The 15551-nt window shown below is 41.2% G+C and overlaps 1 protein-coding gene across 1 annotated transcript; it reads right to left on the bottom strand.

Annotated features, from left to right (window-relative positions):
• Nucleotides 1–2983: 2983 nt before the first annotated feature.
• Nucleotides 2984–4158, bottom strand: LOC124699367. The gene is made up of 2 exons (XM_047231680.1): nt 3703–4158; nt 2984–3179 (listed from the first exon to the last, which is right to left on the bottom strand). The coding sequence occupies exons 1-2, from the start codon at nt 4010–4012 to the stop codon at nt 3148–3150; spliced, it is 342 nt and encodes a 113-aa protein (XP_047087636.1). The 5' UTR covers nt 4013–4158; the 3' UTR covers nt 2984–3147.
• Between the last annotated feature and the right edge of the window lie 11393 nt (nt 4159–15551).

Here is a 15551-nt window from a genome sequence, read left to right as displayed (position 1 = left end):
TGATACACAATCCCATATACACAACCAGAACAGACGGTTTTTCCGTCCATCTATAGCCGGGGCCTGAACTTGTATAGCTCGTTTTTATGGGGTTGTTACCCCATCAAATCGTGGTTCATAGGGGTGAGTGTGTGCGCGTATGTATGAGCGTCTTTGATTGTACTGTGTTTCGCAAAAAATCGTGGTCATGAAACCCCCACCTACATATAAATTTACAACCGAGAATCCAAACCTCAACAACTATGGCATGTGATTTTCATTACTTTTCCTGTATAAGTATCCAAATTCATAATCTTATGAAAAATAAATATTCAAATATATTAGAGTAGTTATTATCATTTTTTCAAAAATATTCACATATTATGAAATTATTCATATTTTCTTAAAAATCATATATTTTTATAAAAGATGGTAACGGTGTAAACGAAATTTCCCATGTTTTGTAAAAGATGTTCATAGTATGAAACTGAAATGTTCATATATTTTAGAAAATATTTAGTGGTATACAATTTTTCACATATTTTGTAAAATATGTTCATAGTATGAAATGTTTATATATTTTTAGACAAGAGATTCATGAGAAGGAATAAGAATATAAAAAAATACATAAACTAAGAAAGAAATATAACCAGGGAGAAAGAAAAAGTAAGAGCAAAACAGAAAGAAATAAAGAAAGAAAGAAAGAAAGAAACGTAAATTCTCTTTTAAACGGAAAGAAAAATAAGGAAAGAGAAAAAACACAAACGAACGTAGAGCTATTGGGCCAGCCCAGCAGGTAGAGCCATCAGGCGGCCAACACCTTATTCGTCTGTTGAGCAGTAAATAAGATCTTCCGGTCACTTTTGCTTCTTTTGGCCTGTATATCGTTTTCGTGGGCTGGGTAACGTTGGTAATTAGGGCCATGCGTTCTTTTTTTTTTTTGAGATAAAGGGCCATGCGTTCTTGGTCCACGCAGATCGTAGTGTAGTCTAAAATCTGTGGTGTTGAACAATCGACCTAGGCCTCTCCTCCACCAAGTCTCACTAATTACTAGGTTCATCAGTTTCGATAAATAAAACGCATATCTATTTTAAATAAATTTTGATTTTAAAAATTATATAATAAAATTATTAACGTAGTTACTCCCATCATACCGGTTTACAGGATAGTTACACATTTTGAGAAAAAAAATTCTACAAATTTAGTCAACAAAATACAAGATATATGCCACAAAAATTATACCATTGCATTCATATTCAAAAGAAGTTTCAAATAGTATGATTTTTGTGATATATATCTTATATTTTGTTGACTAAATAAGTAGTCAACCTTTTCTTAAAATGCGTAATTGTCGTGCAACAGGCATGGAGGGTGTAGTATTGTTGAATTTGTACTTCCTCCAGAGCGCGCACGTAGTTTAAGAAATTGCATTGACCACTATTTTGATCAATAAAATATATAATACATGTCACAAAAATTATATCATTGGAAAGACTTTCTAAATATGAATCTAAGGGTATATAATTTTTTGGGCATAAAATTTATATTTTGTTGACCAAATTAGTGGTCAATGTTTGTCCTTAATTGCGTGCACGCCTGGTAAACCGATCCGATGAGAGTATTAAAAATACTATCTAATGATGTTAATTTTAAATAAATATTTTTTTCGTGAAAACGCAAAAGCCTTGCGTTTCGATGCATTGATAGATAAAGAAGAGTTTATGTACAAGTCTGAGGACGGACACAACACACCGTACAACTCGACCCAAGAAAAAGAAAAAGGCTAAACTAGGGGAGTAGCTTGCGCACACCCCGGCCTCCCGCGTCCGCCCATAGCCGCGCCTCGGCCACTATGTCGTTGAACAAGGATGTCGCCAAAGGCCGTGCGTTGTCGAAGACTGCCACGTTCCGGTGTTTCCAAATCCATCATGCCGTAAGCATGATAATCGACGAAGTGCCCTTACGCAGTTGGCGAGGGACGGTCCGCACCACCAGCGACCACCACTCCGCGAAGTCACCCTCAGCCGTGGGAGGGCCTGAGGTGGATCGGATCCACGACAGAACCTCAAACCAAATCGTCCTGGAGAAGGAGTATCCTGTGAGAAGGTGCCTCATGGTCTCGACAGACTGGTCGCAAAGCGGGCATCTAGGCGCGTGCGGGAGCCCGCGCCATGCCAGTCTTTCACCCGTCCAGCATCTATTGAGGCAGGGCAACCAAACGAAGAGCTTCACCCTAGACGGCGCCTAGGATTTCCAGTTAAGCTTCCAGGAACCTGAGATGATTGCCCCATGGAAAAAGGTGTCATAGCAGGATCCGGCTGAATACTGGCCATCCGTCGTCCAACGGCAAACCAGTCTGTCCGGATCCGTCGATAGTCGGGTGTCCCTGAGCCGTCCCCACAGAAAGGAGGCATTATTCTTTGAAAATGGAGGGAGTAACAATTACGCTAATTAAACGCGAATCCCAAGCCAATCTGGTTCTAAAATCAGCGCACTAACTGGACAAGATGGCTGCATTGACTTACTACTAGAATTCAGAGTGTGGAGTTCACTCTCTCTGCTCACATGGACGCACGCAGGCCGGCAATGCCGCAAATTTGAATCTTTGCATGTGGGACAGTGCACGTACTCTACATGTCGCAGTACACACTTCCCTCCGATTTTGAGCTCGACGGTCTTAAATGCGGCACCGGAATAGTGGCTGCCGCGTATACAAAATTCATGCAATGGCGATCCCCTCGTTGGAAGTCTCAAATGCCCTGAACCCGATGATGCAGGCGTACGCTGCCGCTCCTCGTGGCATGCGGCGCAGGGCAAGGGCAATCCGTTCCTCCCCTCGCGCGCACTCTACGCTACATCCATTTAATTCTTTGTTGGACTCTGCTACCGGGCGGCGCCGCATATGTCTCAATCCGTGCGGCGGCTCGCTACAACATCTGACAACCGTTTTTGGACGAGCTGTCACACATCTAGCAAGCTGGCCATGCATGAACTAGACGACAAATACGGTGACATCATTCGCTTCCGCTGGATAAAGAAATATTTCACGCAGTTGCATTTGTGTAGCTACTAAAAATTCCACATGCTAACATTTCACCTAATAGTAGTCCTACACTAGACTATACAAGGAAACAAGTAGCATTGGCAGCGCTTCGTTCTTGGACACCATCAGCAGATTTTCAGGTCTTTTATTTCCTTTCCTACACAAAATAACAAGAGCAGTTTTCAGGTTAGCTTAGTAAGAGTTTATCGAGTTGTAAGTAGGAGCTGCCAGATTAATTAGTCATAACTATCAGATAATAGTTAACAGAGTTGTTTTATAAGAAGGAATCACCAGATTATCTAAACACAACTATACCAGGTTTTCTAAAAGCACTCACTGGTTTACCTCATTAGCAACTACTACCAGATTAACTAGTCACAGTTATCAGTTTAATTAGCCACGAATACCATATTAATTATCTATGTAAACAATTAACCATGTTCTTCGGCAAAGCAATTACTAGATTAATTAGACATGATTGACAGAATAATTAGTCACCATTGCCAGATTAACTGGCTATATAGGAGTACCAATTGCCATGTTCTTTGACCAAAACAATTAGTAGTACTAGATTAGTTAGCCACAATTATCTAGTTAATTAGCCACAATTTCCAAATTAATTAGCGGCAATTGCCAAATTAGCTGCGATCAAAAAGTAATGACTAGCATAGCAGACTCACGTTGTGTAGCAGCTCTGAGCGACGGTTGCGCCGGCGTGAGGCGTTTCATTCTACGGCCATTTACAGGCCTGTGCTCCACGCGGAGCCAGCGCCTAGCGCGTGCAGGATTCATCTTCCCCGGCGAGGTCCTACACTGCAGCGCACTCACGCGGTGACCTCCTCCCGTCGTCGCGCGCTTGGTGGTGACGGGCCCTGCTGCAGCGAGCTTACACGGCGACGCCCCTCTATGCTCCATGCTTGGTGGCAGCGGCAGCCTCGCCCGTCGTGCTTCGTGGCAGCGACAGCCTCCCCTGATGCAGAGGGCTTGCATCGCGACGCCCTCCGTGCTGCTCTGCGCTCGGTGGCAGCGGAACCCTCCTCCGTCGCGCAAGCACCGCCTTCGAGCCCAGCAACCGCGCCTCCAGCTCCCTATCAGCGCGCTTACGCGGGCATCATCGCCCTTCCCGGCGGAGGCGGCCCTTAGCGCGCATGAGTCATGACGACCCTAGGCCTCGACGAGGTCGTCGCCTCCAATGCTGCTGCTTTCCGGCGTACCGCTGCTCTCAGGCGGCGGCCACATCCGCAGCGCGGAGAAGGAGGGGCGCCACCGTGTAAGCGTCCTCGATGCAACCTGTACCGACGAGAGAGAGGAATCGAAATTGTGTGGTGGTGCGGACTGCAGAAGGTGAGAGGATAAGGTCAGGGGATAAGATGCAGAGATGTTATCAGGGGAGAGCGCGACAAATCGAACGGTTAGCCTGGCGTCGCACGGGAGAGGGAGCCGTGCGGCGCCTCCCTTTAGAATTTTCCTTCTTTGTTTTTTACCCCGCACCACAAATATAGCCTTAGATACATGCAGCTCTTTTGTTGAAAAATTTAAAAATAGCATTTTAAAATTTTCAATTCTGAAAATCAATCTAGATGTACACATGTTGTGCAAAAATGATAAATTCTGACATCTATAATAGTGGTGCAAACTTTCAAAACCCTAGATTTTGCTATTTTGTGCAGCCTCGAATATATGGTATCTGGAGTTTAAATTTTGCATAGTGATAAAACTCGACATTGTCTGTATCTGGACTATTATTCAGATACTATTTTTTTTCATATGGAGCATAACTTTGGGTTCTACTACTGAAAGATAACGGAACAGAGTGTTTTCTTTACAAAGCCTACTCCAAAAGGAGCAAAAGACAGCATAAAAAAAGAGAAGGACAACGGAACCAATGAAAGAACCACATCTAGAATTCAACCTACTTTCCTTACAATCTATACCAAACCATCTCCCTAGATCATTTCAAGCGCGCAGACAGCCTCAAAGTCAACGTTTTGAAGTAAACTTTTTAAAGACAACCCAACCTCTACAACTTCGAGGTAACCAGCAAACAGAGCGACCATTATCACAGACGATTACAAAGTAGATTAACACCGCATTGACACAAAGGTTAAAACGTCTTCAGACGTTGACAAGGAATAGGCACGGTCAACTCTTCACCTAAGTTCGACGTTCACCATCTTGATCAGGCGCTGAGTCCAACAAATCTTCAATCCGCAACATCCTCCAGGATGAAGAAGTTGTTTCAAGCGAGCGTGCCTGCTGGAGAGCTTGAGCACCTGCGAGAATATCTTCTTTGTCAACACCCAACTGTAAACTAGCCCAATATCTCAAAAAAGAACATGCATAGCAAATAATTTCAGCTAGTTTTCTTGTCAATTTAAATTAAAAACAAGCTTTATTTCTTAGTTTCCACATTGCCCAACACAAAGCTGCAACACCCACCACATGCAAATTAGTTTTTCCAGGCTAAAACCTTGCAATCCAAGTAAAATATTGCAAGAAATTCTCAGGTATATTATATGCTCCAAGTATTTTGCTCACTATACTCCACATATATTTAGCAACCGAACAAGTAAAATGAGATGGTGGATAGTCTCAGGTTCATCACAGAACCTACAATTGAATTCCCCTTGCCAACTTGTTTTCTTCATGTTATCTTTTGTCGCAATTGCATTATGCCAAATTAACCAAAGCCAAATTTGAAATGTTGGCGGGATTTTAGCCTTCCAAATGTAATTAAAGTTTCTTTTCCTCAAATGTTCATGCAATTTGTTAGACAAGGATTTAACTGTAAACATCCCAGACTTTGTCTAGTCCAAATGGGTTTATCTTTGTCTGCACCTAGGGGATAAGCTATAATTTTATCCATAATTCTCCTTAAATGTTGTTGTTGTTAACCATTTAATTAACCATCTTCTAAAAGTGAAATGCCAATTCAAATCATTTGTTTCTGAAACTGAAAGTTCCTGCCCATTACAACTTTCATGAAGATTGGGATATAACTTAGAGGGCTAGATGTGCACCAAGCATCATCCCATAAACTAGTGGTTTTCCCATTACTAATCAAATGTGTCTATTCTCCAAATAAAAATGTTTAAATTTCAAAAGATCAGACCAACATACAGAATCAGTTTGTATATGATGAACCAGAGCAATGCACGTGTTATGAACATATTTAGCTTGTATGATTTCTTGCCGCAACCCCTCATCATTTTCTAACTTCCACCACCATTTATATAGCAAACTAATGTTCATTTTATCAATATTTTTAATGACCAAACCCCCTCTGTCCTTGGCTCTACTAAGAATTTACCATTTCACCATATGATATTTTTAACAAAATGGCACCTTGCAAAAAAAAAAATCTGAATTTTCTAAGCTTTTAACTGAAAGTTATAGAAAATTTAAACATAGACATGTAAGAAATATATAGATTTCATTAAAAAAAGAGTCAACCAAAACTTTCCTACCAGCCAAATACATAAATCCCCTTGTCAACCATCCAAGTGTTTTAAAATCATTTCTGCGATAAATTTCAAATTTCTAATCATAATTCTATATTCACTTTCAGGAGCACCTAGATATTTGATAGGCCAACAACCTGACTGCCAGTTCAAAACTTCAGCATATTGTTCCTGTTTTATACTATCTTCCAAAACCAACATCACTTCACTTTTGTCAGAGTTTATTTTCAACCCATCCATATCTTCAAACATATATAAAGAATTTTGAAATTTATAGCCATATCAATGGTATATTGAAACATGAATACAACATCATCATCATATTGTAAAATACAAATCCCATGGTCAACAATATGTGGGACCAACCGTTTAATAATTTTTTTTTGCACTATCTCACAACTTTAACCTGTTTGATTCTAACACATAAAATACCTCCAACTACAACCTGTTTCATCCATCCACACCAAGTGTCATTAAAACCAAAGAGTTCCAAACATTGAAACAAGAAATACCAGTTTATTTTATCATAAGCTTTTTCAAAATCAATTTTTTGAATACCACTCCCTCTTGTTTTTTTAATTCTAGACTTATGCAAAATTTCATGTAATGTCATTACCCCATCCATAATGTTTCTACCCTTAATAGAGACAGTTTGACAAGAGAGCACAATTTTATCAATTGCAGGATCAAAATGAGTAGAAATCGCCTTAGAGAAGATCTTAAAGAACACATTCAATAAACAAATAGGTATAAAAAAGTGTATCATATCATCACCTTTCTTTTTAGGAATCAAAGTAATAAATCCAAAGTTCAATCTCGTAATTAAGGTCCAACCTACAAGAATGGAACTCCTCAAAGATATGCACCAAATCATTTAAATTACTTTTAAACAAGTGTATCGTATCAACACCTTGCTTTTAAATTATGTGTTTCGGGAAACCATCATATCTGGAGGATCCAGGACATTTATGGGCTAATTGCAACGAAATAAAGACATTTCCTTTTGAAGCCAAATCCATCCTGGCGACCCAGGGGCATCGGTACGGGCGGGGGTGACCGTACCATCCGCACGTACTGGTCGGCGCCGCCTTCGTCTTATCAAACCAAACCCTTTCTGTGAAGGCAAGACGACGAAAAACACAACACAACAGCCACCATTCGCACCAGAATAAAAGAGATCAGATCTGAAGAGGGAGAAGACCATCCTCGACTCCACCGAAGATTAATCTCATCAAGATCATCACCTCATCCATTACATCCCACTTGTACAGAGAGAGAGAGAGAGAGAGAGAGAGAGAGAGAGAGATTCATACTTGTAAGATTAGGGATTGAAACCTCTATTCCATCCTGGTTTGTATTTGATTTGATCTTCAACTATTGTGGCTTGCTACGGTAATATCAAGATGAACTCCATTTACTTTGCTATGATATCATTATGCTATTCTCCTCTCATATGTGAGTAGATCCCATTGGCGTGGGAGATGTAGGGGATTGGTGAGATGTGATGTGCCAATTTTCTTCCATCTATTTGTGAACTTACTTTTAAGATTATTATATATATGAGTATGAATGTTTACGTGCACCTAATGCAGTTATCAAATTTAAGGTCCAGATAGCATGATCACAAGAACTCATAAACTGGAACTTGTTTGCTAGTGCATCGGCGACCCCGAGTGACACATCCGATATCAGAGATGGTCTAGCAACACTCGAGGAATCACAAGGAACCACCGAGTATAAGGCTTTACTCCGGTCTAACCACCTTAATAGATGTGTTGACCATGGTTTTGGTAACAGGAAGAAGGATTATTGGAGGAAGATGAAATCTACCAAGATGAGTCTTTCTCTCTTATGGGTTGCTTGCCTTCTTAGATATAAATAAGAAGAATCATATTCACTTATCATATTTATTCATCAGGCACATTCACTAGCGCCATGAACTGAATCACCCCGTGCCTACCTTCCCACCTGCAGAAACCCGTTTATTTCTTATTAGTTGTTTACTTTATGAACTTTACTCTATTGCATTATCAATACTCCAAAATCCTATCATTTACACTCACCACTTTCCATTTGATAGCGGTTGACAGGCTTGCTAATTTCCCAACAACTACGCCAAAAAGATCTTAATACGTTGGTACTCCAAGTGCAGAGTGTGCTTGTCAAGCACAAGGTTTCGCGTAAGTAAATAATACAAGTAGTAATAAAACAAGTAGAAACTAAACTAGAAAAAGCAACTAAGTAAAAACTATAAAGAGATTGATTGTTTTTGGTGTTTTAGATGCAAATAAGAAAAGTAAATATTTTTGTATTTTCGGAATAAAATAGTGCAACAAATAGAAAACAATGTAAAAGCAATATAAAGTTGTTTCTTATGATAAAAAGTGGACCGGGGTTCATGGGTTCACTTGACTATTTGCGATGGACAAAAAACAATTCATCAATTAGATATGAAGGTACAAATAATATTATATGTAAGATCAAAATTAATATGAGCATCACATCCTAACATAGAGATGATGCAACACACCTCTCTTATACTCCACAAGAAAGAAACTTCATCAATCTTGTATTAAGAATTAACAGAGCATAGCAACAAGTGCTTTGACATGAAGTTTGAATATCACATATACTACCTTGAACAAACAAGACCATCATTGCTATCACATGATGAACATAGGACATGCATTCACTTAATCCCTAGTGAGGTAGCAAAAAAAGGCAAAGTCGTAATATATCATGAATATATTGTCACTATCCAATCAATAAAACCATGCTACTCCATCTAATACACACATCACCCCACACACGCTCTTGCATAGATGTTGAATCAGAACATAAACTTAAGAACGGGGTACATAATATGCATCTATCAATACATCTCACAATATAATAAGATCCGATCTGATAAAGTAATATCATAGAACAAAGATCCAACACATAGGTATTACAAATATGGCTATAATCATGATAGGTAGCTCATATGGTACTAAGTGCTATGAAGAACATGAGAGAAATAGATCAAGCTACTGCCACAAACCCGTAGTCCAGAGGTGGACTACTCCCTCTTGGTCATGGTGATGATGATGAAGACGTTGGAGAAGGTGGAGATCCCTCCGGCAGTGATCCCGGTGGAGTTTCCCCCTCCAATCTTCTCTGCAGCAGCCTCCATTTTGGTGTTTCTGTCTTTCTGCGGTTGAAAGGACACGGATGTCGCCTAGAGGGGGGGGGTGAATAGGCGGTTTAAAACTTTTATGAGATGGGCTTAACGAATGCAGAATAAAACTAGCGTTTACTTTGTCAAGCCCAAAGCCTATATACTATGGTTCACCTATGTGCACCAACAACTTATGCTAAGCAATTAAGCAACTAGGTGATAGAAAGATATATAACTTCAAGCACGATGGCTATCACAAAGTAAAGTGCATAAGTAAATAGCTCGGGTATAGAGATAACCGAGGCACGCAGGAGACGATGATTTATCCCGAAATTCACACTCTTGCGAGTGCTAATCTTCGTTGGAGAGATGCGGTGGCTTAGTGCTCCCGAACGCCACAAGAGGCTCACCTTGAGGTGTGGTTGCTCGATGCACACCAACGCCACAAAGGCCTCACCCCAAGATGCGGTACTCACACCACACACCGAACGCCACGAAGGCGCCTCACCTTATTCTCCCGTGACCCTCGCCACAAAGGCCTAGGTCACGGTTCCACTACGGGATTTCCTTCAAGGCGGAAACCAGGTGATGTCTACGCACGCTTCTATTCCTGTAGACAGTGTTGGGCCTCCAAGAGCAGAGGTTTGTAGAACAGCAGCAAGTTTCCCTTAAGTGGATCACCCAAGGTTTATCGAACTCAGGGAGGTAGAGGTCAGAGATATCCCTCTAAAGCAACCCTGAAATTAAGATACAAGAAGTCTCTTGTGTTCCCAACACACCTAATACACTTGTCAGATGTATAGGTGCACTAGTTCAGCGAAGAGATAGTGAAATACAAGTAATATGGATGATTATAAGTAGTAATTGCAATCTGAAATAAAAATGGCAGCAAGCGAACATGTAGCGAGAACTTGTTGGAAACGGTGTTTCAATGCTTAGAAACAAGGCCTAGGGATCATACTTTCACTAGTGGACACTCTCAACAATGATCACATAATTGAATAAATAGATGCTACTCTCAAACACTCTCTTGTTGGATAACAAACACCATTCATTGTGTAGGGCTACAAAAGCACACCTCAAGCCGGAGTAAACAAGCTCCACAACTTCATAAAGGAATCACACACGATGCGCACACTATCACCATCACACCGTGGAGAGTAACTCCGGAGTTCATATTAAAGTAACCTCTAGAGTGCATAATAGACAAGAGTAACATCTACATATTCAACTAGATCACAAAGCTCATGATCACATAAAGATCACACCATGGGAGAGAGAGATGAACAACATAGCTACCGGTAGAGCCCTCAGCCTCAGGGGAGAACTACTCCCTCCTCATCATGGGAGACAACAATGGCGATGAAGATGGCGATGGAGTCGATGGAGATGGATTCCGGGGGCACTTCCCCGTCCCGGCGGCGTGCCGGAACAGAGACTTCTGTCCCCCGAACTTTGCTTCGCGATGGCGGCGGCTACGTAACTTTTTGTGGAGGAAGACCGATTCCCCTAGGGTTTTTACTTCTGGGTGAATATGTAGGCGGAAGGGCGGTGTCGAGGGAGCCAGGGGGCTCCCTCCCCATACCTAGGCGCGGCAGGGGGCCTGGCCACACCGCTATATGGTGTGGGCCCCCTGCTGCCCCTCCTCGACTCTTCTTCGGACTTCTGGAATCCTCCGTGGAAAATAGGGCCCTGGGCTTTTGTTTCGTCCAATTCCGAGAATATTTCCTGTGTAGAATTTCTGAAACCAAAAACAGCAGAAAACAGGAACTGGCGCTTCGGCATCTTGTTAATAGGTTAGTACCGGAAAATGCATCAAAATGATATAAAGTATGAATAAAACATGTAGGTATTGTCATAAAACTAGCATGGAACATAAGAAATTATAGATACGTTGGAGACGTATCAAACATCCCCAAGCTTAGTTCCTACTCGCCCTCGAGTAGGTAAACGATAAAAAGAATAATTTCTGAAGTGACATGCTACCAACATGATCTTGATCAATATTATTGTAAAGCATATGAGATGAATGAAGTGACTCAAAGCAATGGTCTATATTTACTAACAAATAGATAATGACTAAACAACTAAATCATATAGCAAAACTTTTCATGAATAGTACTTTCAAGACAAGCATCAAAAAGTCTTGCATAAAAGTTAACTCATAAAGCAATAGATTCTTAATAAAAGGTTTTGAAGCAACACAAAGGAAGATTTAAGTTTCAGCAGTTGCTTTCGACTTTCAACATGTATATCTCATGGATAATTGTCAACACAAAGTAATATAATAAGTGCAATAAGTAAACATGTAAGAATCAGTGCACACAGTTGACACAAGTGTTTGCTTCTAAGATAGAAAGAAGTAGGTAAACTGACTCAACATAAAGTAAAAGAAAGGCCCTTCGCAGAGGGAAGCAGGGATTAAATCATGTGCTAGAGCTTTTCAAGTTTTCAAATCATATAAAGAGCATAAAAATAAAGTTTTGAGAGGTGTTTGTTGTTGTCAACGAATGGTAGTGGGCACTCTAACCCGTTTGTCAAACAGACTTTCAAAGAGCGGCTCCCATGAAGGACGTTATCTCTACCAGCAAGGTAGATCATCCCTCTTCTCTTTTGTTTACACATGTACTTTAGTTTTATTTATAGATGACACTCCTCCCAGCCTTTTTTTCTTTCACAAGCCATGGCTAACCGAATCCTCGGGTGCCTTCCAACATTTCACATACCATGGAGGAGTGTCTATTTGCAAAATTAAGTTTCTTACTGATGAATCAGGGCAAAACATGTGAAGAGAATTATTAATGAAAGTTAATTAATTGGGGCAGGAACCCCGTTGCCAACTCTTTTTGCAAAATTATTGGATAAGCGGATGTGCCACTAGTCCATTGGTGAAAGTCTGCCCAACAAGATTGAAAAATAAAACACCACATACTTCCTCATGAGCTATAAAACATTGACACAAATAAGGAGTAATAAAGTTTTGAATTGTTTAAAGGTAGCACATGAAGTATTTACTTGGAATGGCAGAAAAATACCACATAGTAGGTAGTTATAGTGGACACAAATGGCATAGGTTTTGGCTCAAGGTTTTGGATGCACGAGAAGCATTCCCTCTCAGTACAAGGCTTTGGCTAGCAAGGTTGTTTGAAGCAAACACAAGTATAAACCGGTACAACAAAATTTACATAAGAACATATTGCAAGCATTATAAGACTCTACACTGTCTTCCTTGTTGCTCAAACACTTTCACCAGAAAATATCTAGACCTTAGAGAGACCAATCATACAAACCAAATTTCAACAAGCTCTACGATAGTTCTCCACTAATAGGTTTAAACTACAAGATGCAAGAGCTTAAACATGATCTACTTGAGAGCTCAAAACAATTGCCAAGTATCAAATTATTCAAGACAATATTGTTGGAGATATGCCCAAGAGGCAATAATAAAAGTGGTTATTATATATCTTTATGTTTATGATAAATATTTATATACCATGCTATAATTGTATTAACCGAAACATTGATACATGTGTGTTATGTAAACAACAATGAGTCCCTAGTAAGCCTCTTAACTAGCTTGTTGATTAATAGATGATTAGTTTCATAATCATGAACATTGGATGTTATTAATAACAAGGTTATATCATTATATGAATGATGTAATGGACACACCAAATTAAGCGTAGCATAAGATCACGCCATTAAGTTATTTGCTATAAGCTTTCGATACATAGTTACCTAGTCCTTATGACCATGAGATCATGTAAATCACTAATACCGGAAAGGTACTTTGATTACATCAAATGCCACTGCGTAAATGGGTGGTTATAAAGGTGGGATTAAGTATCCGGAAAGTATGAGTTGAGGCATATGGATCAACGAATGGGATTTGTCCATCCCGATGACGGATAGATATACTCCGGGCCCTCTCGGTGGAATGTCGTCTAATGTCTTGCAAGCATATGAATAAGTTCATAAGAGACCACATACCACGGTACGAGTAAAGAGTAATTGTCAGGAGACGAGGTTGAACAAGGTATAGAGTGATACCGATGATCAAACCTCGGACAAGTAAAATATCGCGTGACAAAGGGAATTGGTATCGTATGTGAATGGTTCATTCGATCACTAAGTCATCGTTGAATATGTGGGAGCCATTATGAATCTCCGGATCCCGCTATTGGTTATTGGTCGGAGAGAGATCTCAACCATGTCTACATAGTTCGCGAACCGTAGGGTGACACACTTAAGGTTTGATGTTGTAATAGTAGAACTTGAATATGGAATGGAGTTCGAAGTATTGTTCGAAGTCTCGGATGGGATCCCGGACATCACGAGGAGTTCCGGAATGGTCCGGAGAATAAGATTCATATATAGGAAGTCATATTCCAAGTTTGGAAATGATCCGGTGCATTTATGGAAGGTTCTAGAAAAGTTCGGAAGAAATCACTTTGGAAGGCGGAGTCCCGGAGGGACTCCACCACCATGGCCGGCCAACCCTAAGAGGGGTGGAGTCCCAAGTGGACTCCACCATAGGGGCCGGCCACCCCCCACATGGAAGGGTGGGAATCCCACTTGGGTGGGAGTCCCACCTTGGGTAGGTTTCCCTACTACATGGAAGGTTTTGGGTTCGGGTCTTATTCGAAGACTTGTAGTACAACACTTGGGGTTCCACCTATATAATGAGGGGCATAGGGGAGGGGGCCGGCCACCACAAAGCCACAAGCTGGCCGCACCCCATTGAGGCCGGCCACCCCCTCTCCCAAACCCTAGCCGCCCCCTCCTCTCCCCTCGCAGCCTCCCATCCCACCGCACACGCCTGCACGGATTCGAGGAGCTACCCCGCGCCGGAACGGAGAAGGACGTCGTCTTCATCAACACCGAACGTGTGACCGAGTACGGAGGTGCTGCCCGATCGTGGCGCCGTGATCAAGATCTTCTACGCGCTTTTGCAAGCGGCAAGTGATCGTCTACCGCAGCAACAAGAGCCTCATCTTGTAGGCTTTGGAATTCTTCAAGGGTGAGTCTCGATCATCTCCTCGTTGCTCCCGTTTTCTAGATTGCATCTTGTCTTGGATTGCGTTCTCGCGGTAGGAAATTTTTTGTTTTCTATGCAACGAATCCCTACAGTGGTATCAGAGCCGTGTCTATGCATAGATGGTTGCACGAGTAGAACACAATGGTTTTGTGGGCGTTGATGCTTATGTTGTCTTTAGTTTGAGTACTTTGCATCTTTGTGGCATAGTGGGATGAAGCGGCTCGGGCTAACTTTACATGACCGCGTTCATGAGATTTGCTCCACGCTCGACATGCAACTTGTATTGCATAAGTGGCTTTGCGGGTGTCTCGTCTCTCCTACTATAGTGAAGATTCAATTTACTCTTCTATTGACAACACTAGTATCACCGTTGTGGTTCATGTTCGTAGGTAGATTGGATCTCACTCGAAAACCCTACACCACGTAAAATATGCAAACCAAATTAGAGAACGTCTAACTTGTTCTTGCAGGGTTTGGTGATGTGATATGGCCATAATGTGATGATGAATATGTATGAGATGATCATTATTGTATTGTGGCAACCGGCAGGAGCCTTATGGTTGTCTTTAAATTTCATGTTGAGTAGTATTTCAAAGAAGTTGTAATAGTTGCTACATGGGAGAACAATCATGAAGACGGCGCCATTGACCTTGGTGCTTCGCCGACGATGATGGAGATCATGCCCGTTGATGATGGAGATCATGTCCGTGCTTTGGAGATGAAGATCAAAGGCGCAAAGACAAAAGGGCCATATCATATCACATATGAACCGCATGTGATGTTAATCCTTTATGCATCTTATTTTGCTTAGATCGCGACGGTAGCATTATAAGATGATCCCTCTCACTAAAATATCAAGATAATAACGTGTTC

This window comes from Lolium rigidum, chromosome 3, assembly GCF_022539505.1.
Source record: "Lolium rigidum isolate FL_2022 chromosome 3, APGP_CSIRO_Lrig_0.1, whole genome shotgun sequence".
Lineage (NCBI taxonomy): Eukaryota > Viridiplantae > Streptophyta > Magnoliopsida > Poales > Poaceae > Lolium > Lolium rigidum.
Note: the sequence above shows the minus strand (reverse complement) of the source record. Positions and strands in the feature narration are given on the sequence as shown.